Below are 21,419 nucleotides of genomic sequence, written 5' to 3'. Positions count from 1 at the left end.
AGACCTAGTGACGTTTTTCCCCAAGAGTTTTTCGTTGTATGTAGCCGTATGTTACGATGAGGAGCATAGGGGAACCCTCCAGTAGCTTCTACAACTTATCTTCTGCTCCCGGTCTCGGTATAGGAGATCTGCCTTGCTTTGCAGCTCTGGGTTGACTTGGGGTCCGTTGTGGGCTACAGCCAGCCAAAGTAACGTTACAGCACCCCGTGCTACCTTGTGTAAGAGGGGGAGCTCGGCGAGCTCGACATCAGAGCATTGTAAATCCTCTCGGATGCACTGCGAGAGCCTCCGTAGCATCCCCCATCTAGCCCACATTAAATAACGAGGAAATGGGGTTTCTAAGATGGCACGTTTCACACTGGGAAATCTTCTGACAAATTGTTTGGTTCCTGCTTGAATCATAACCAGAAACGTATGGAAAGCTGTGTAAAGACTGTGCTGTTTGCCACCTGGAGATGTTTTTAGTGGCGTTTTCTTACAGACGTAACCTGCATGTTTGAAACGGGTGGAGGTGGTCAGCCCAGACAGACCAGCTGGGAGCTGCCCTGGCGCTTGCATGGAGTTACGTTTGCTGTGTGTGCGTCAGACTGACTGGGCAGTAGATGCTCTCATCACTAGCAGTGATTGCGACGAGAGAGTGTGTGCCAAGCTGACCAACTTTTCTTTTCTTCAAAAGACTGCAGACTCAAAAGCATGCTCTTCATCTGCTCCTCTCTCTTCCTCTGCCCTCTCTTCCTCTACTGTCACAACACAGCCACCTCCCAGACTTACACGCAGAGTCAGTGAGCCACAGGTAACCATCTTTGCTGATTACTCTTCCGTTACATAGAGTTGTTTCCATGCCGTTGTTTTGTCATACGCTTGTTTAGCCATTCATTGATTCCCCAGGGGAGATGGCTTCTCCTGTCACTTCATTCAGAATTTTTATTTTTTAAAAAAATCCTTTTAAATGACTTCCAGGCTGTGCAGAAGGGCGGGTATGGGCAAAATCTTCAGCTGGTGAGAATCCACGTAGCTCAGGTCTGGGTTTCTGCCAGTTCGTACCAGCCGAGGATCTGATTTTGTGTTCCTCCAGAGGATTAACCCAGGGCTTACTTAGCTCTGACCTTGAGTTCCTACAGCTCGATTGCATTAGAAGGCAGTATCGGGGGCCTCGTTAGCAGGAGCGGCGTAGCGTGAGGTACTTTGGTCCAGGTTGTGTTTAACCGCCTGAGATGGGGCGTCAGAGTCTGGAGTGTCTCGGAGCCGGGGCAAGGCACGCACGACTTGGTGCCCACAGCGGCAGGGGCCCGTGCCAGCCTTCTCAGAGGGCTTCAGAGGTGCTCAGCTCTATTGCCGAGAGCTGCAGACGTCTTTAGAGAGGGACGGAGTCGGGTCTGCGCAGCGTAACCGGCTCGGCCTCGGCGTTGTGCGGCTGGGACGGCGCTGAGCAGTGCTCCCGGTGCCTCCTGGGTCCTTCTGGGCAGCTTCCACGAGATGGCAATCTTTGAAACGGAGAGCTCACGACTGGCGAAAGCTGGAGGGAGTTTGTGGCCATGGGTGTTGGGGAAGCAATCTGTGATCCGTCAACCGGGCAGGCTGCTGGCGCGGGGCGAGGAGCAGGGGGGAAGCAGTTGCCAAGGTTAAATCATCTTCTGGGTCGGTTGATGAGCGACTCAGGAGAGCGGAGAGCCGCGTTCATGGGAAGGTGTTTCTCCCCAGTGCCGACCAGCGCGCAGTTCTATTTTGGGTGTTGCACCTGGTCGTAACAGGACCCAGTGGCCTTTCTTTGGAGCCGCAGTCAAGCCAACATTTGTATTTTGCATCCCTTGACAATCGGAGCGTTGCCAGCGTCGAGTTAAAACGGCGCTTGACGTTGCCGGTAGCCTTGGCCCCCTTCCCAGCTCTGGGTCTGCAGCCGTGGAGGGTGCGGGAGCGGGACTTGTGCGTGCAAACGACCGAGCGTTGCCTGTGTGACCCGTGCAGAGGCGGGTGGCTTCAGCACAACTTCAGGTAATGCCCTGAGGGCCTTTTAAAAAAATATGCCATTTTTTCACTGATTTTAATCAAACGAGAAAAGCCCTTGGCAGAGATGGAAATGAGGCATTGCGTTTGGGTTTTATTTCCATCACTGCCCATCCCTGGTGTTTGAGGTGTTTTACCGTTTTGAATTTTAGTTTTCTTTCTCATTAGAGAGAACCTCTCCAGTTAGGAAATTCTGACCCAGGGTTTTTTGCAGGTTTAAGACCTGCGGCAAAATAATAATATAAAGTGCAATGGCTTTTTTAGCTGGTCTGAAGTTCCTCCCTTTTGTTTAGTTGCACAGTCCCAATTAAGAAGGAAAAAGAACAGCCCCACAGCGTGTGAAAGATACTTCAGGTGTAACTGGCAGCTAATTTGTTTCAATATTCCAGTAAAATCATTGCTGTTATTACAGTAATGTAATCTGCGGGGCGGTGGGGTGGGCAGGGGCAGCCGGGCGAGGGTCCCTGTGTCGCCCAGCCATGCGGGGGGGGGTGCCGGGGGGCCCTGCCTGCTCCGTTCCACGTGGACGGAACCAGTGAGTAATTTCACCCACTTTGTGCAGGCAGAGAGGAGAGCGTACGAGGGTGCTCAGGCCCGGCGTTCCCCAGCACAGACCAGCTGCCCTTGCTTAGTGTGGTCCATCCTTGGCACCCATCTCACGGGGAGCTTTGATTCCCCCCCGAGACTTTCTGCTGCTCCACGGTTTCTGCCCGGCGCGTTTATTGTCTGAGCCCGCCGCAGGCATTGGTACCTCCTCCCAGGAGGAGATGCGTCTCCCCAGCCTGAAGCTTCTGACCCAGGGTCCGAGGAGTCTTTGATGGCCTTTAGCTCAGGCTGCTCCACGCCGTGGCCTTTTCAGCGCCCTGTGTGAGAGCTCTTGGGCCAGCTTTCCCCTCGCTCCCACCAGAGCCAGGGCTTGGCACGTGCGGAGCTTTGCCTTTTTTCTTTTGGCTGGGCTGGGGAGTCCTCCCTGCTCGTGGTTCTCCATGGAGGTGTGGGAGCATCGCTGCCAGTGTGTGCCTCTCGCTGAGGGGGTACCAGTTTGTCTGTCTGGCTGTCTCGTCTGCCCGTTCGTCTGTTCTGCTTCGCTTTCGTAGTCCTTCAGCTCGCACCAGGAAGGCCTGGAAGGAGACAGGTGGACAGGAGTTGCAATGGACAGACAAGGCGGTGCCGCTTGACTTAGCTAGGAGCAGGGAGAGCACTGCGGAGTAGCCCCAGCACTTTTCTTCCTAACAGTTAAAACCTGCCTCGGGGCTTCTCTAGGCTTTTAACATAGAACCTTTTTCTGGTATTCTTACAAACCTGCGGTGCTCTTTAGGTCCATCCTCAGACTCCATACGAGGTGGAAATAGTGTCCAGCTGTGCTTCGGCGCTGGCTCTACCGTGTATTTGTGCAGTCTGTGGACACGGAGACACTTAAGCGCCTGCTGAAGTTTATTCACGTAGTCTTAGCAAAGCGTGTAGCGTGGCTGAGGGGGTCGGAGCTGAGTTGTCCTCATGGGCTGTGAGTACTCGGTCACTGGTAGGGCCCTTGGTTTAGCTCCAGCAGCAGCAGAGCTGGCTCCATGTTCTGAGGGAACCCCCATGGTTTATACTCTGGAGCTGTGCCCCATGCTCGTCGGTTCCTTGGGCACCTCTGGCGCAGGGAGCCACCACTGCCGGTAGTACCTTGGCTTTCTGAACTGCTGTTTGAAGAGCGTTCAGACCTATAACACGTTTTTTGGGTTTTTTCTTTATTCTTATCTCTCCCTGCAAGAATAATGTAGGGTTTTTTGTGTTTTTTTTTCAAAAAAAGCCATCTAGGCCATGCTATCCAGGTGGCCTGCTTGAAGCAGTGGGGTGGCACATTTACAGCGCGGGGACCAGGGGCTCCTAGGCTCTGCCCCTGCCCCGTGGAAGTCCCCGGGAGGATCCTGCCGGGACGGGGAGCGTGGCCGAGTTTCCGATGCCGCTGGGCTGCAGCCCCGGTGTTGCACGCACAGCCTGCGCCAGGCAGCATGCAGAGCTAGGGTCAATTTGTTAGCTTTCAAATAACTAATTTAATGCACAGTTATTAACACTTTTTGGAGGAAAAGCTGGTCAGGGAGGTCACAGGTAATCAAAGAGAAATGAACCGCGCAGTCTCAGGAGCTGGTGGAGCCATTCCAGCAGTCGATTTATTAGTGTGGAGCAGAGAAGCACTTTCTTGAATTAAAAAAAAAACCCCATCATTCTTACAGCTGCTGCTCACCTCAGCCTGGAAATTGGTTTTCCCAGCTATTTGACCACCCGCGTTAGCTCTGGTCTCATCGGATTTGATGCACTATATCCAGCTGGCCTGCACAATTTGAATTTTAAATTTCCAGTTATCCCGTTTGCCTTTCAGGGCTGATGGTCAACAGGCAGGAATGGCTTCCAGAAATCCGGTGACGATTTCAGGCTCCACAGTAAATGCTTTGAGTGTGAATTCCACTGCACTTGACCCATCCAGCCTACCTTTAATTTTCTCCGTACAGAGACACAGATGGTAACAGAGCGTTGTTTCTTAGGGCGATGGTCCCAGACCCCAGCCCCAGACAGCAGAGCTGACTGCAGAGGAGCTGCTGTGGGCTTGGGTTGGGCTGGAGTGGGTCGCAGTCCTCGAGAAAAGAGACGGTTTGCTTGAATACAACGATGGACACAGGTCCAGAGGTCCGAGATGCGGTTCAGAGGAGCTTGGAGGAGGGATGAGCTCATCACCCTACCCTTCTCCAAAGTCTTTGAGCACGCTGGGGCTGAAGGGGTCACACAAACTTCTTCATCCTCAGCTTCTGCTCTGCCTCGGGACGCAGTTTGGATGTGCAAAAAGCATTCAAAACCGGGCGCTGGATACCTGAGTGACTTCCCCAGTGACCTTCCCCTGCCTCATGAACCCTCCAAGCCCAGACACCGTGATTTAACCTCCGGCAGTGCCCGGGGACAAGCCGAGTCCCTGCATGGAGGGGGAGAGAGGCAGGGCAGAGCCCGGGAGCCTCGCGGCGAGGATGCTTGGAGCTGAGTTTTCCATGCAAGACCTCCTGACCCGAAGCTCTGCCTTATGGTGGGCATTAACGGAGCCACTCAGATCTTCGCTTGGTGCAGGCTGGAGGGATTCTGATGGGGCGTTGTGCCTGCTGAGGACCCGAGCTGGTCTTTTTTAAGGAACGGGCGAGTCAGTGTTCCCTCCTGTGTCAAAGTCATGGAGGGCTCTTCTGCAGACAGCAGCAGGTTCCTCTCGGCATGCTTCTGGCCCGTCAAGTTTGATGCTCGCAAGTACGTGCCTCCATCCCTGTGTTTCCCCCGCTGCAGGAATGCAGTCCGACGCCGCACACTGCTCCCGCTCGCAGCGGCGCCCGTCGCCTTCCCCTCTGGCTCCCCGTGCTGAGCTGCTGCTCGCTGTCGCCTCGCTCCTCGCAGCGTGCTGTCTGCTGTGGCGTGGTGCCGTCGCCGCAGCCTCGGTGTCTCTCGTGGAAATGCAAGACCTCGTTGTCCGAGAAGCGTGGTGTTGGGGTGGGCAGGGGAAGAGTTGTTCATTTGTTGTCTGCACTCCATTTGTTTCTTTTTTTTCTTTTTTTTATTTTTTGAATTCTGACCAATGTAACATCTGCTAAAATGTCTTCCTTGTCATTTGCTTGGTGACCACGCAGCCTTCCCACCACTCATTGAGAGCTGGACCAGATCTCACAGAGTCTGAAAAGAGCTATGTGGTAAGGCCACTGTTTAAATCAGACGCGTAGTCCTAGGCTCTCGTCGCCCGGACAGTAACACCTCAGTAGAGATAAAATCCCAGCGCCCTTTTTAGCTGCAAAGTAGGCACATGTTTATATCTCTGCATCTACTGTTTTGCTTGCAACGGAAAAAGGGGGTTCAGCAATTAGTCAGGCTGCCGCAGCCAGTGGGAAGCTGGGCCGGTTGTGCTGCCGGTCCCTGGGCAGGAGTTAAACGCAGCAAACTGCATGCGCGGAGCGGCTCGCCGGGCGTTCTCCAGCTGGCTCTGTGGCGTTTGTAACGGTGCCGCTGCGTGACTAACTGCAACCTCTTACGCTGCCGCTTTTAAAAATATGTGTGTGTGTGTGTTTGTTACAAATCTTCAAACTAAATGCCAAATTCTTCTGTATCTCGCCTGTTTTTCCATGCTTACACCTGGATCCCTTCTGCACTCCACTGGATATTTACCTGGATCTACAACTCTTCTGGTTTTTTTGTTTTTGTTTTTTTTACTGGACTTACGCACTGCACCCGGAATGTCCCATCTCTTCTTGTCTATATTTTCCCCTCCCTCCCCCCTGTTGACTGTTCTTTGGGTGTTCGTGGATGTCAATGCTGCCCACCACGCAGGAAGCTGTTTGCAATGAGATCATAAACATTGCAGAAAAGTCTGTGCATTACTGCAGTGCTGTTTCTCAGCCTCTTGACCCTCGCCACAAGGTGACCCCTAATGACCATAAACCATCTCTCATCATTTCTCAGCAACCTCAAGCACAGCAGCAAGAAGCCAGCCCTGACAGAAGTCAGACACCACGAGACATGTAAGTCCTGCTGGCTCCCACCTCTTCCAGGGGCCTTGTTTCTGACCGGTGGTGAAGCTGGGGGGGGTATGAGAGCTTCAGCATCTCAGGAGTTACGTTAGAGTGTCAGCTTTTCTTTAAAGAACAAAACCAGCCATGATAATGAATATTTTATAACTGGTACCTTTGTGTCTGTATAGCACCTGAGAACGCCCTCATGACCCAAGACTGGGTCTCCCTTGGGTGCTTGGTTCATGCTGGTTATGGAGGCTATCTCAGCGTCTCCGTATCTTGAAGCTGGAGACAAATTGATATCCACTGGCTCATACGGCGTGGGTCAACGTGCTCGCCCCTGGCCGGAGCTTCTCACGGCACAGCGAGCAGTCCCAGCACCGGTGCCACGTGGTGCCTCGTTGGCCAGTTCCGCAGATGGACTGGTGGCTGAAGGATCCGAGAGGCCAAGGCTGAGGTTTTCGGAGCTGTCTGGTGGGTTTGAACATGGAGCTGCCCTTAAGCTTGGTGGGGCCTTTTGCTGATGGTTTTGAGAATAGTAGCCCACACTATGTGCTGGGGGACTGAAGTTCCTTGGCAGTTGGCTCCTGAAAGGAGCCTTTGCTTTCCCCTGCTGCTTTAAGCGGAGTGGAAAGTCTCACATCAGCTCGATTTCCACGCCTCGCAGCTTCCCCAGATTTACCCAGAGATTGTTTCAGCTCCATAAAGCTCCTTTCTGATAAATACGCAGTGCCTCTGGTGCAAGTGGTGTCTCCGGGCAGGATTCAACCTTGGATTTTGCTTGCACCGTCCCTCCTCACCCGTGATTTATTCAGCAACTGGAGTGCTGTAAATAGCAGAGCAGGTGGCATCTTTTCTAAAGTCCTTCACGCTGCCGTTTGGTCATCCCCTGCCCGTGAGCCTGGGCGAGGCAGCAGATGTCTCAGCCCAGGAGTGAGTTTTTGGCTGGCATTTGGCAAGCTGTCACCGTCCCTGGAGACGAGCACGTGGCAAAGGGAAACAGCAGCTCTCCACATGTCCCACGCAGCGCAGGCGTGACGCGTCTCACTGCCGCGGCCGCGGGACAGCCGCCAGTTTAGTCCCGTTGGCTTCCACCTCTCCAGTGGAAAACACGGGGCCAGGACGCGTTGGATAAAACACAGCAGGAGTCAGAAAGGTGAAGGGGGGAATTTCAGTGCCTAACATGTGGTATCTTCCTGGTTTTAGAGTCAGCTACCAAGCCCTCTACAGCTACACGCCCCAGAACGACGACGAACTGGAGCTGAGGGACGGTGACATCGTCGATGTCATGGAGAAGTGTGACGACGGCTGGTTTGTGGGTGAGTGTGGCGCCTGCCTGTCAGCAAAGCTTTTTGAGGGGCGGATAGCTGTTTTGGGGAGCGTCTGGAAGTTGCTTTCGTTTGCAGGGTGAAGAGCAACTCAACTTTTTTCCACAATTTCTCATCTTTTCCCACCAGGAACATAAAATTGGGGAGCAGGGCGGCGGAGCTTTGTTTTCCTTGCTAGGTCTCTGGTTTTTCTTTCTTTCTGCTCTTAATTTCCCTATTCCCCTCTTCCTCCTGACCCCTCTGGCTGACACAGATGGTGTAGCAACAGAGGGAAATGAGGAAAACTGGATTTCTGTGGCTTTTCCAAAGCTGGTGGCGCCTTGGAAAGTTACAGAAAGTGGCAAGTGGGGGATGGTGGGAACATGTGAATGAGCGTTGCGGTCCCTGAAAATCCAGCCGCATCGGCAGCTGTACGTTTGGCAGAATCGAGCCCTTTACCTGCCAAGGATGCGAGTCTGGACAGCGTTCTCCACCTCAACACTGCAGATCCAGGCTCGTTATCCCTGCTGGAGGGAGGTTAGCTCATTTGCACTGATAGGAGCTTGGCTCCTGGCCTGCAGGCCCAGGAGCTGGCACCAGCACCTCCGTCATTGTGAAGAGGCAAGACCAAAGATGGGTGGGAGCAGAACTAGTTCTCATCTCACACAGAATCACACACAGAATGGTTGGGGTTGGCAGGGACATCTGTGGGTCACCCAGCCCAACCCCCTGCCGAAGCAGGGTCACCCAGAGCAGGCTGCACAGCACCGCATCCAGCCGGGGTCTTGAATATCTCCAGAGAAGGAGACTCTACAACCTCCCTGGGCAGCCTGGGCCAGGGCTCCATCACCCTCAGAGTGAAGAAGTTCTTCCTCATGTTCAGCTGGAACTTCCTCTGCTTCGGTTTGTCCCCATTTGCACCAAAAGGTTCTTTGACCAGGAGTCCTGTTTGGAATCATAGACGTGTTAAGGTTGGACAAGACCTCTAAGGTCATCAAGTCCAACCCTCAACCCACCACCCCTGTTGAACCCCCTGAGCCTTCCTTCCGCGGCTCCGTCTTACTCCGGCTTCCGTGTGTTTTATTCCGCGACAGGTACGTCCAGGAGAACAAGGCAGTTTGGCACCTTCCCCGGCAACTACGTGAAGCTCCTGTACCTGTAGCAGAACAGTGGTCCCGCCGCGGCGGTGATGGGGCGGCTCTCTCGACGGTGTGTTTGAAGAAGCAGAGAATTGATGAATGTGACAGCCAAGAGATGAGACGTGTTGGGGGGACGTGGTTGTGTGGGACAGGACCGAGCTGGGTGTGTCACCCCGCTGCCAGCGATTCCGGGTGCGACATGTTTGCAGAAGAAGAGACGGTTTCTAGCTTACAGTGCTGCCTTTGTGTATTCCCCTCCCCTCCCCGGCAAAGAGTTGTGGCGATCACCTTCACTCGCCCGGAGCTCTTCCCGCAGCGAAGGCTTCGGGGACCCTGCTTCGGCAGGGGGTTGGGCTGGGTGACCCACAGAGGTCCCTTCCAACCCCGACCATTCTGTGATTCTGAGGCGTGGGTTTCGCCAGCGTGCGGAGGTGTGGCGGTGCTGCTCCGTGTCGCTGGCCTGGAGGCCAGGCTTTCCACCCGGTCTCCGCCGCACCGCAGACCCCCGCTGCCGGAGAAAACCCTTCCGCCGCGCCGTGCCCCTCCGGACCCGGGTGTGGTTAAACGGCAGAGCTCTGCCTGGAAAAGGAGTTCGGCGCTGGGGGTTTCACCCGGAGAGGTTGGCCAAAACCCAATGCAAACGCGCAAAAACCCCCAGCCCCGTTGATGCCAGGCTGCCTGTCCCTGCGGGGCTGGGCTTGGGGGGGTGCGGGTGCCAACCGAGCCCAGGTTTTTTAACGAGAAATGGGCCTGGCTTTGGCATTTATCTGCGCAAAGAACAGAAGCGATGAACAGAACACCCGTGAGTGCCAATCCCGTTGACGAGTCCCGCGGCCACTCGCTGGCCCCGAAGGATCGCCGGCTTTTCGAAGCCAGCTCCTCGGGGCGAAGGCTTTGCGTCCTGCCCAGCGCTCGGTCGCAGAGGCTCCGGGGAACTGGAGCAGCTCTGCCACTGAGGGTGCCTTTGGGTCGGCGGTACCGTGCTGATGGGAGGCCTCCAAGAAGTGCCTGCGTTTGGGCTGCCTCGTAGGCACGCAAAAAAGCCCGATCAGCTCGGAAAGCTGTTCCTGGCGGTTATTACCAGTTACATAGATTCATATTTCCTTGAAAACCAAAACACCGCACGGCTTGCCTGTCTGCTTGCCTGCGAATCCCCTTGGAATATCTTTTGATAGACATTTTGTTACGGAGAAGAAGCGCAAACAAAGCCGGTTCCACCAGACCCCGCTTCCTACAGCCACCACACAGACAGCAAAGGGTCAGACTGCTATTTTGTCATACGCCGTATTTAATAAGATAAGATGCCTATTTTTCTGCTGATGCTTTTCTACAGATTTATTAACTACAGCTAACTGTTAGCACGACTTGCAATGTTTTGATAAACTAGCCATGCTCCTGGGTGTGAAATCAAGTGGGCTTGTCTCCCGCCTGCGTCAGCGGAAGAGAAGGCTCGGCGTCTCAGAAGTCGGACTGTAAATATGTATATTTAACTTTGTACAGACAATGTACTTACCTTGTATAGAGAAATAATTTAAACACATTGAGTGAAGGGAGGGGGGGGGAAAAAAAAAAAGGCAGTTGCAAAAGGTTGGGATTTTTTTCCACTTCTGTTTAAAGGACGGAATTCTGTGTGTGTTCACATTGGGAGTTTTAGCACAAAACATCCATGACGAAAGGGTTTCGGATATGACACAAAGCACCACTGTTTCTTTTTGGCGGGAGGAGATACCTTTGATCCTGCATCTTATTTATGGGTTTGGTTTTCTGCCTTGGGTTTGTCCTCCAGTTACTTGCAGCAATATTTAGGCCTGTTGCTATGACTGGCTAACACCAAATTAACCTGTCGAGCACAGTAACGCGATGATGCTGGCTGTATATAACATACTCATTTAAAGGTTCATTTTTTGTTCTTGCTCTTGCCGTTTGAAGTTACGCACAGGCGCGCACACACACACACACACAAACCGCAACTTACTTTTGTGCTGGTTTTTTGTTCCTTATTGCAGTGGATTGCTATTTGACAATTAATAAATGGAGCTATTGAATTACTGCTGTGTTCCGTGTGCAAATTATTAAATAAAGTCTATTCCTGCTGTTGCTGTAGCAGTGCACTCCTGTCCTGGTGCTGCTCCGTGGCTGCTGCGGCCGTGTCCGTACGGGGCAGCAGAAGTCTGCCGTGGGCTTCCCGAGCATCCTGCACCGGGATCCCGCTGGCGGCTCAGCCTGCGCTCGCCGGTCCTTCCCCCTGAGCCGTAGGCAGCCCGTGGCTTCTTCTCGGAGGGACCAAGGTGTGAAAGCAGGGAAGAAGCTGGTTTGCACCCAGATCTCGCTGCAACACGGGGTCAGGGCGCAGCTGCTGCGGCACGCATGCACACGTGGAGCTCGGGAGCGTACCCGAGTCCAGCTATTCTACAAAGGGTCTTTGGGATGCTCTCTCACGTGAGAAAACCACCCAGGCCGAGCAGGACAAGAAACCCCAAACGCCAGCCTCTGTGGGAGGGATGGCGGCTGGGCTTACGTGCGCGTTTTCAGCCCTAACTTGGGTCAGAAGCCATAAGACACCAACTTCGGCGGTGGCTGCGCGCTGCCCAGGTGGGCACGGCTGCAGCTCATGCTCGGGTGGGTTTGTGGAAGGTCTCTAGCAAACACCTCCCATCTCGCAGCCTCGCCGTAGGAGAGCTCGCCAGGGCTCTGTCGTCGTGCCCCCCGCAAAGGAACGGTCCCCACTGGAGCTGAGCTACCCGGCCGGGCTCGCTGGGGCTCGGAGGCACCGAAGCGCGGCGAAAGCCCACCCCGAAGACTGCTATTCCACCAGGAGCTTCAGAAAACCATGGAGATGGTTCCTCTCCATCCTGATACGCATGGTAAGGACCGAGCCGGAGATACTTTCGCGGTGGCAGAAGCTGGGCATGTAGAGGAGGGCAGGGGACCCTCTGCGAATCCCCCATGGCAGGAGGAAAGGAGCTCTGGGTATCTCCTTCTTCACCGCCAGCAGGTAGGATCGCCTAGGTTGGAGGAGACCATCACGATCACCGAGTCCAACCATTACGACATCGTAATGCCACCACCAGAGCTGCTGCTCCTCGGCAGAGCTGCGCGCCCCGCAGAAGGAAACCGGCCGCGAAACGAGAGGTCGATGCGGGAAAAGGGAGGAAGCCAGGGCAGGGGGTTGCAGAGGCCGGGCTGCGCCTCGTGACAGGATCGTCCAGGCGTGAACGCTCGCTGGAGAAGAAAACAACGGCGAGTTTTGTCAGAGAACTTTCCCCAACACGGCTGTGTGCATCCACACCCCAAGCCCGCCTGCACCGCTGGACAGCTCATCGCTTTATTTCATAAACGAGCAGCGGGGCTGCGGTCACCAACCTCTCCCACCCTCAGACCGGCGGGGGCTGAGCGACTGCACCTCCTGACCTGCTGCGAAGGAGGTTGGAAGGTAAAATCCTAGAGCCACAGAGTCAGCAAGGTTGGAGAAGACCTCTAAGATCAAGTCCAACCGCCAACCCATCACCACCATGTCCCCAAGGGCCACATCCACACGGTTTTTGAACCCCTCCAGGGACAGGGACTCCCCCACTGCCCTGGGCAGCCTGTCCCAGTGCCTGACCACTCTTTCAGTGAAGACATTTTTCCTACTATCCAATCTAAACCTCCCCTGACGCAACCTGAGGCCATCTCCTCTCATCCTATCGCTGGTTACCTGGGAGAAGAGACCAACCCCTGCCTCACTCCAGGCTCCTCTCAGGGAGCTGTAGAGAGCGATAAGATAAACCCTCACAGAAGTATTCCTCCTTTTGCCGGCAGTGCCACCCCTTCTCGGCCATAGATAAACAAAACCCCACCTAAAGCAGCGATGAACCTGGGCTAAATTAGGGGAAAGGTGATCCCCTTCCCGGGCTCCACCCCCGCCCATCAGCTCCCAGCTGCGCCGCTCCTCGCCGCCGCCATTAGGTTTCAGAGTTAACAGCAGGTTCCCGGCTGGGCTCCGCCCCCGCGGAGGGCGGGGCGGGGCCGGCGGGGCGGGGCGGGGCCGGGGCAGGCGGCGGGGGCTGCCGGAGCGGGGCAGCCGCGCAGATGGGGACGCTCCGCATCGTGCTGCCGGGCCCCGGGCCCTGGGGCTTCCGGCTGGTGGGCGGCCGGGACTTCGAGCAGCCCCTCGCCATCTCCCGGGTAGGGCTGGGGGGGTGCCCGGGGCTGGGGGGGGTTAGCCGGGGCGGGGGGAGTACCCCGCGGCTGGGGGTACCCCGCGGCTGGGGGTACCCCGGATGGGGGGTTACCCGGGGCTGCGTGGGGGCTACCCGGGACTGGTACCCGGGATGGGGGGTTACCCGGGGCTCCGGGGGTACCCCGGGGCTAGGGGTACCCGGGATGGGGGATTACCCGGGGATGGGGGGGTTATCCTGGGACTGGTACCCGGGGCTGGGGGGATTACCCGGGCTGGGGGTACCTGGGATGGGGCGTTACCCGGCGCTGGGGGGGTACCCGGGGCTGGGGGTACCCGGGATGGGGGGGGTTTACCCGGGGCTGGGAGGGGGTACCCCGGGTAGGGGGTACCCGGGGCTGGGGGCTACCTGGGGTAGGGGGTCCAGCTCCAGGGGGGCAGCTGGTGCTGGCAGGTGGCTGGCGGCACAAAGGCAGCGTCTGTGCCCGCCGTCTTTCCTTCTTCCTCCCCCTTGTTATTTATTACTATTATTATTGTTATTATTATTATGATTATTATTATTATAACGCTCGCGGAGAGCCCCGCGCATCCCCTTCGCCGAGGTTTGCACGGGGTCCCTGCCTCTCGGCGACCCTCCCGCCATCCCTCCCGGCTTGACTGGCAGCGGCGCGGGCTGAGGGACCCCCGCCAGCCCCCCAGTTTGGGTTTGCCAGCCCGTGGCGGAGGTGGGGAGCGCTCCCCTGCTTCTCCTGGCCATGTATAGCGAAGAGAAGAGCCTTTGTTTACAGGAGCCGTGCCCGGCGGCGCTCGGTGCCGCTGCCCGCTGCTGCGCGTCCCCGCTTGGAGGAAAATTAGTTGGGAAAGTTTCGCATCCGAGGAGTTTCCGTGGTGTAACTGGATTTCCCCTCCGGCGTGTGCCTGGAGGGCGTCAGGGCTGGGTTGGGGGTACTGAGGGACCCCTGTGCCGGGCATCCCCGGGGCTGCAGAGCGGGGCCACGCGTACGCCGGGGGCAATCAATCCCCGAATCCCCAGCGCTTCGGGGCTTGGCGCGGGGTGGCTGCTGGCCTCGCCCCGGGGCGGACGGAAGCGCTCTGATTCCCGGGAATCCCTCTCCGGTGAGCCGGAGGCGTCCGACGAGCTGCGGCCAGCCCTGGGGTGGCTCTGAAGTCCCCCCAGGTGAGGAAGGACTCGAACTTCTGTGAACTGCCCTTACAGAAGGAGAGGGTGGCAAAACTTGTGATTTATATTTTTTTTTTCCCCCGCATCCCTCCCACCTGGTGGTCTCCTGCCATGGGGTCCGGTGGCCTGGAGGACCCCAGGGAGGCTGCCGGGATAGGACGAGCCGCTGGCAAACCCACAGAGGGGGGGAACTCTATTAATTTTCTGTGCAATCTCTTTCAATTACGGTAACGATGCCTCATCCTTCCAAAGCGTTTTTTTTTTTTTTTCCTCGGATGTGGAAGCGGGTTCAGCATCGGGGAAGTGAGATTTGCTTCATCGTGATGGAAACTGTCGCCGTTTCCTTCCAGCGATGTGTCCAAAGTCCTGCCCCGCTGCTCCCTGGCCGCCTGGCCCGGTGCTTACGGGCTCATACCAAGGGACGTGGGTCAGCAAAGCAGCGAAAATAGCCACCGCGTGAGAAACTGCGACCCTGGAAACTGAAACGTCACGGGATCGCCTCTCTGGTGGCGGCGATGCAAACGCCGACAATTCACGGCTCTTATCGCCGCTCTCTCTTGCGGCCCCTCCGACAGCTCTAATTCCCCCTCCCTCCCAGACTTCCAGCTGTTAATCGCTCCTGTGGTTCGCCCCTGGGCTTGTCCCCTTGGCTTGCCGTGTAAAAAAAAAAAAAGCTCTGGTCCCGTTTTGCCCTGGTTTGCAGAGTCTGACCCTCCCCGCGTGATGACTTCATGGGGCTGTAACTTCATTTTTCTTCCCGCCGATCGCGTCCGGCGCCTGTGCTCTGACCTTGCTGGGCGCGGAGCCCTCCTCCGCTGAGGCGATGGGGTGACCTCTGGCTGCGGGACCGGCATCTGCCAAGGGTTGTGAGGGCCTCGGTCCCACCGGGGTGCGGGATGGAGGGGCTACCTGGTGGGGAGGCTGGAGCTGGTGATGAGAGCATCGCCCTGGGAGCAGGGGGGGATGTGGCCGTCCCTCCCCAGCGCTGTTGTGTGCTGTCAGCTGCGGTGCCCTGGCCCAGGTGGGCATCCTGGATCCCACCGGGATGCAGCAGCATCCTGCTGGCGCACGGGAGTTGGGGTGTGCCACGGGGGGACAGGTCCCCTCCCGTGTGGCCAGGGAGCTTGGGTCTTCCCATCCCGTTGATGCTCTGGTGGGGTCACCCTGCTGCTCTGGGCGTGGTGGGATGCCAGGAGAGAGACCTCCTTCCAGCCATGGACCCGTGCCGGGTGCCTTGCAGCTCTCTTTGAACCAAGGTGCCAGAATTCAGCCTGCGGTGCCTTCCGGCAGCGTCGGCCTCGTGGTGAGCTCTTGAGCTCGCCTTGGTATTTATGGCCCTCGTCAGCGCTGTAGCTCAGCTCCTTCCCGGTGGCTTTGGGCTTCTCCAGCTCCCCGCTGAGGTAGGGAGGGTTTCACAGAATCACAGAATGGTTGGGGTTGGCAGGGCCCTCTGTGGGTCACCCAGCCCAACCCCCTGCCCAAGCAGGGTCACCCAGAGCAGGCTGCACAGCACCGCGTCCAGGCGGGGCTTGAATATCTCCAGAGAAGGAGAGTCCACAGCCTCCCTGGGCAGCCTAGGCCAGGGCTCCATCACCCTCAGAGTGAAGAAGTTCTTCCTCGTCTTCAGCTGGAGCTTCCTGTGCTTCAGTTTGTGCCCATTGCCCCTTGTCCTGTTGCTGGGCACCACTGAACAGAATCTGACCCCGTCCTCCTGACACCCACCCTGCAGATATTTATAAGCATTTATTAGGTCCCCTCTCAGCCTTCTCTTCTCCAGGCTGAACAAGCCCAGCTCTCTCAGCCTCTCCTTGTAGCAGAGATGCTCCAGCCCCCTAATTTGTCCTGGTTGTGCTGGGGGGAGGCAGCGGCGTTGGGGTTGCCAAGGCAGCTCGTTCCCCGGGGGAGTCCTCGGAGCCTGGTGCTGCGGTCCCGGGTCTGGGAGGGATGGGGAGCGCAGTGCCGTGAGCGTGGGACCCAGCGGAGCAGCCGGGCCGGGAGCTGCTGGGCAGCATCACTGGGAGCTGCTGACCAGCATCGCTGGCACGGCACCGGTGGCCGGTTGTGCCTCAGGAGAGCAGCAGATGGAGGGTTGTGGTATTTCCACAGCTGCACTTGTCTCCTCTCTGATCACTGCCCTACCCCCCTTTCCGCTTGGACGACGTCTTCAGAGCTGCTTCGGGCTCCAGCACGCCACGAGCATCTTCTCGTGGGGAGGCTGCTGGGTTCTCGGCTGTGCTGGACCAGCCTTCCCGGCGAGAGCCGAACACGGGGATTGCCCACGTGCTCCGTGTGAGGCTTGCTTGGGGAGTCGCCGTCTCTTCTGGAGGGACGCTTCGCCGATGCTTCTGGTTTGCGTTTCTTGTGAGAACTGTAGGGTTGTGGTGGACACGTTATTGCAGTCTTTGTTCAGAAAAAGCCTTTTGTTGATGGGTGTCCTGGACCCGAGGCCAAAGCCGGCTGGAGTGCCTGAAAGGAGCGGGGAGGGAAGTCTCTGTCACCCTTTGGTGATGCCATGCGGTGAGCCAACAGTGTAGGGCTTCTCCCTGGTCCTTATGGAGCCGTGGACGGACACGCCGCAGGGTGATAGCGTCCGCGGAGCTGCCCCCGCAGGTAATGCGAGCTTGGCTGCGTTTCCTTTTGATAAGCATTGGGGGTTTCTGTTTCCAGTTGAAGATCGACACGGAACTGTGTGGTAGAGCTTGCTCCCGAGGTGGGTTTTGTGGTTTGATGCGAGGGGTGTGCTGCTCTCGAGCATCTGACCCAAAGCGCGGGCAGAGGGGAGCTTCGCTTTGCGCCTTGTCACGTCCCCCGTTGAGGAGGGGTGTCGGGCGGGCAGCCGTGCCCTCCTGTAGCGACATTTGGTTGTGGAACTCAGCATTTCCCCAGTGAAAATGGGGTCTCAAGACAGTCCGGTGCTGCGAATATATTAAAAAGGTGAAGTCTCAGCATTGTGCCTGCTGCTGATTTCAGCCACGGTAATGTGGATTCTTCCCCGTTTAGTCTGTTTGCTCTATTCATGGTGTTTCAAAAGCTCAGGATTTGTAGTGAGTACAGAGCTGGGAGATGATCAGGTGTTCCCTGGGTCTGGAGGGTTCGGTTTGTTTCTAAGCGTGGCCTCCCGAGCCAGTTCCGCTAACTTAAAACTTGATTTAGTGATCAAACTGGACTTAATGGTCCAAAATTGGGCACGGGACTGAGTGCCACGGTGTGAGAAGACGTCGGGTTTGACTTTGGCACTGGCTGATGTCCTCACCCCGGCTCTCAGCCGAGCGAAGGTGTCCGGAGCCAGCGGTGGAGGAGTCCCCTGGGGCAGGGGACACCTTACAGATGGGCATCTCTGCAGGGCTGAGCCGTGTGGCACGGGTGCCTGCACTGGGAGCCGGGCAGGGCGTCATCCCTGGGTGGAAAGAATGAAAAATTACCTGCAGTCACAGGGAGAGCTGGGGCTGGACGGGGAGGTCTCCGCGGCTGGAGGGGTGGAACGCCTTCCCTCTGCTGAAGGAAACGCAGGGCATGGCGGATGCGGTAGGCCTTAGGGTTGGGCTGGCTTTGCCCCTGCAGATGCACCGGGGTTATGCTGGGCTCTCGTTCGGAGGCTGGCTTGGGGCAGGGAGCCAGCCGGGGAAGCGGTCAGGCTGCCCGGGGAGGTGGTGGAGTCCCCGTCCCTGGAGGGGTTCAAAACCCGTGTAGATGTGGCTCTTCGGGACATGGTTTAGCAGGCGTGGTGGGGTTGGGGTGATGGTTGGACTTGGTGATCTTAGACACCTTCTCCAACCTATGATTCCATGATTGAAGGCTGCTGGGGTTGGTCAGAGGTGAGCGTGGCTTTACGTTCCCTGCACCAACGTCTTCTCGGGGCAGCTTTATCTTAAGGAAAACATTTAAAAGAATTAGGATACTAACTGACCACCTTCGGCCAGAATGACGTACCGGAGCAGCACCCTTTCCTCACTCAGGAGCCGGGGCTGTTGCTTGGTGTCACCAGGCTTTGGAGCAGCCTTTGCTCTGCCCCTCTTCTTGGAGCCCGGCATCATTTGGTGGTCTGCATCTGGCCCACCTTGTTCTTGCTGAGCTCTCCAAAGAACCTAAGGAGAGGTCTCCGCGTCAGGGGGTGATGTACCAGCCCAAATCCTGCGTGAGAGCTTGAAACCCCAGACCTTGAATTGGCAAAGGTAAATGTTGGACTTCTTGGGAGAAGGAGAGTCCTTTTTGTTCCCAGGTGTCAAGCTATGTGTGTTTGCAAACTGCCTGGTCCCTTTCACCCTCCTTTGCCCATCGAGAGATGCATTTGGCTTGTAAGATGTTTTGAGACTGAAGGGTGCAATATCAAAATAACTGCAGCAAATGGATTTGTTGGGGTTTATTTTTCATTGTAAACAGGGAAATTAAAGTAGGGCTTAACTGCATAAACAATTGATGTTGTTCTGGCCGGTCACACAGTATCTTAGATGGTTGCTGATTACTGGACATGTTGTTTTATTTAGAGGATGACATGAACCATCCGGAAGGGCTCAGCTGATGTGCAGCTCTCCACAGTGTTTTTGAGGTCTTGTAGGAAATCTTTCTACTCTTTTTCTCGTTTTTTTGGTCTTTATGGGGGGCCTATTGCAAAGCCAGCTGTGGGGCTGAGTGACTGCTTGGCCGCTGGTTGTGCATCCTCTCCTACGAGGAAAGGCTGAGGGAGCTGGGCTTGTTCAGCCTGAAGAAGAGAAGGCTGAGAGGGGACCTTAGAAATGCCCATAAATATCTGCAGGGTGGGTGTCAGGAGGACGGGGCCAGACTCTTTCCAGTGGTGCCCAGCGACAGGACAAGGGGCAATGGGCACAAACTGAAGCAGAGGAAGTTCCAGCTGAACATGAGGAAGAACTTCTTCCCTCTGAGGGTGACGGAGCCCTGGCCCAGGCTGCCCAGGGAGGTTGTGGAGTCTCCTTCTCTGGAGATATCCAAACCCCGCCTGGACGCGGTGCTGTGCAGCCTGCTCTGGGTGACCCTGCTTGGGCAGGGGTTGGGCTGGGTGACCCCAGAGGTCCCTTCCAACCCCTCCATGCTGTGATTCTGAGATAAGCCCAGGCCTTGCTGCGAGGGGGGAAGGGAGCATTAATTAGTGGCTGTTAATCATCCTAGAAGGCGGGGAGATGGGTTCCCCGCAGCACCATGCCCTTGCGCGGACATGTTTGCTGGCAGGGAGCTGGGTGTTGCAGGGGAGCGGTTGTTGGAAGGCTGCATTTCAGGGCAGGTGGTTTCCAGGACCAAAGAAGCTGGGTCTGAAGACGCGTTTCCTTCTGGCACGTTCTCTTATCTTTTCCGTGACTGTGCATCCACATAGCTTCCCCGTAGGGAGGAGGTTCATGTGGTGCCTGGGTGGGTGTAGTCACTGTTGTGGTGCCAGTGGCTCTTGTCTGATGGAGAAGAGCTCTCGCATTTTGGGCACGGAAGGGGAACGTGGCACCACGAGCACTGGCAGAGCTCTGGGATGTCGCTGTCACTGCCACTCACTCATCCCGGCAGCTCTCGGGGTTTCTTCAGGAGGCTTCAGTGTTTCAGCATCACTGCCCGCTCCAGCTCGGCAGCTCCTCGTGCCGCAGGATCGTTCCCAGCAGCCTGCCACGCATCGCATAGATGTCGGTCTGTCGAGACAGGCTGTGCCACCGAGCCTCCAGTAGCATTCCAGCGGCCGTGGGAATCCACTGCTATTCTTGACCCCTTGGTGGTCTCACCTGATCAAATCACGGCCATAGCATGCCGAGCTTGGTGCTCCTCGCAGGGTAACACACCCCTCTCCCTCCTTCGGTAGCGGAGGAAGTAAAGGCTCCAAGAAGCCGAGTGACTCAGCTAAGGTCCCACGACCAGGGCAGGACCCACAACGTGTCTCCTCCAGGCTCCCTCCAGTGTGATGATGTCTTCAGGGACCTGGCTCGTGGTTTCTAAAGTGGCAGCTCCCAAATCTGGTCGAACCGCGGGTGACTTTTCAGTGCTCGAGATTGCTTTCTGGCGCTGGCCGTCCCTGTCGCAGGGTTTGCGTGGAGGTGCTCTCCAGGCAGTGGGTGCAGTGGGGTGGCAGCAGGCTGCACTCGGCGGCCTTAGGAGGCCGTGGGTGGCAGCTTGGGAGGCAAGGATCTTCACTTTTAAAGCAGATTTTCTGTGTCCGTCCGGTGGCTTGTCTGGTCTCTTCATTGCCTCTGCCAGTTTGTCGTTTGCTTGCAGCATTAGAAGTGGTGAGCAGGTAGACGGGCACTCTTCAGTTGACCCATCTGAAGGTCTTCGGGTTAACGTTGAGCACCTTGGCCAACCTGGACATCTGCGATACGCATGCGTGTCCTTCCCTTTTCCATGAAATATGGTCCTAATAGAGAGGTGAAAAAAAGAAAAGCATCTCGTGATCTTCCTTCTGGTTGGGGAAAATCTCCCACCACGGCTGCCAGGAGGTGTGCTGAGCAGCCTTGGTTTTGGCCCGGGGAGAGCAGCGATGCAGCTGATGTGTGACTCCTCTGGGAGGTGAGCGTTTCCCCGGGGGGAACGGTTTCCCACCCAGCCCCACATCAGGAGGACTCTCTAAATCTTGTGAACGACGTTTGTTTGTCTGACAGCTCTGCTGGGTTTGCTCAGCTGCTTTCCAGCATGCTGAAACCGAGCATGAATGCCTAGAGTGAATACCAGTCGCAGCAGACTCATAAATTAGGTATGTCTCAGCTGCAGGGCATGTTTCGATCTGCACTCCTGTCTGGGAGAAGTCCACCCTTCTCAGTTCCTCTGCCTGTTGAAGAATTGATGAAAGCCCACGGTGGCGACTTTGTGGAAGGAGCATAAGGATTAAAATTGCACGTAGTGTTTGCAAAGCTGCAAGCAAACGCGACATTCTTCTCCCTTTGCCCAGGCAATAATTTTGTCCCGAAGAGGTCTTTGTTGTTAAGAGGACACCTCTCGAGCAGAAGTAAGGAAAAAGGAATGAGCTGTTGAGTTGATTTGCTTGAAAATGCCAAGTTTTAGCTCGGATCTTCTTTTTCATAAGGAGTATCATACCAGTGGTGGTGATGCACGGTGTCTTCTGGCTGGCATCGCGGTGAGATCGCCACGAGCTCCTTCCCATCGGTCATTTCTCAGGCAGAGCACAGC

The 21,419-nt window shown here is 56.4% G+C and overlaps 2 protein-coding genes across 46 annotated transcripts in view; both read left to right on the top strand.

The window, feature by feature from the left end:
- SORBS1 (sorbin and SH3 domain containing 1) overlaps nt 1-11,016 on the top strand; it is a 217,855-nt gene extending 206,839 nt beyond the window's left edge. For 22 of the 45 annotated variants that reach the window (XM_075422804.1, XM_075422797.1, XM_075422798.1 and 19 more), the window contains 5 exons: nt 677-793; nt 5,649-5,708; nt 6,340-6,530; nt 7,728-7,840; nt 8,923-11,016. In XM_075422804.1, coding sequence (XP_075278919.1) covers nt 677-793; nt 5,649-5,708; nt 6,340-6,530; nt 7,728-7,840; nt 8,923-8,990 — 549 coding nt within the window. In that variant the 3' untranslated portion in view covers nt 8,991-11,016. The remainder of the gene's footprint in view (nt 1-676; nt 794-5,648; nt 5,709-6,339; nt 6,531-7,727; nt 7,841-8,922) is intronic. The other 23 variants (XM_075422814.1, XM_075422813.1, XM_075422835.1 and 20 more) reach the window with 3 other exon arrangements.
- Nucleotides 11,017-13,002: 1,986 nt separating this feature from the next.
- PDLIM1 (PDZ and LIM domain 1) overlaps nt 13,003-21,419 on the top strand; it is a 42,288-nt gene continuing 33,871 nt past the window's right edge. The window contains exon 1 of the mRNA XM_075422788.1: nt 13,003-13,134. Within this exon, the coding sequence (XP_075278903.1) occupies nt 13,039-13,134 (96 nt within the window). The 5' untranslated portion in view covers nt 13,003-13,038. The remainder of the gene's footprint in view (nt 13,135-21,419) is intronic.

The sequence above is a fragment of the Opisthocomus hoazin genome, chromosome 6 (assembly GCF_030867145.1).
Source record: "Opisthocomus hoazin isolate bOpiHoa1 chromosome 6, bOpiHoa1.hap1, whole genome shotgun sequence".
Taxonomy (NCBI): domain Eukaryota; kingdom Metazoa; phylum Chordata; class Aves; order Opisthocomiformes; family Opisthocomidae; genus Opisthocomus; species Opisthocomus hoazin.
Note: the sequence above shows the minus strand (reverse complement) of the source record. Positions and strands in the feature narration are given on the sequence as shown.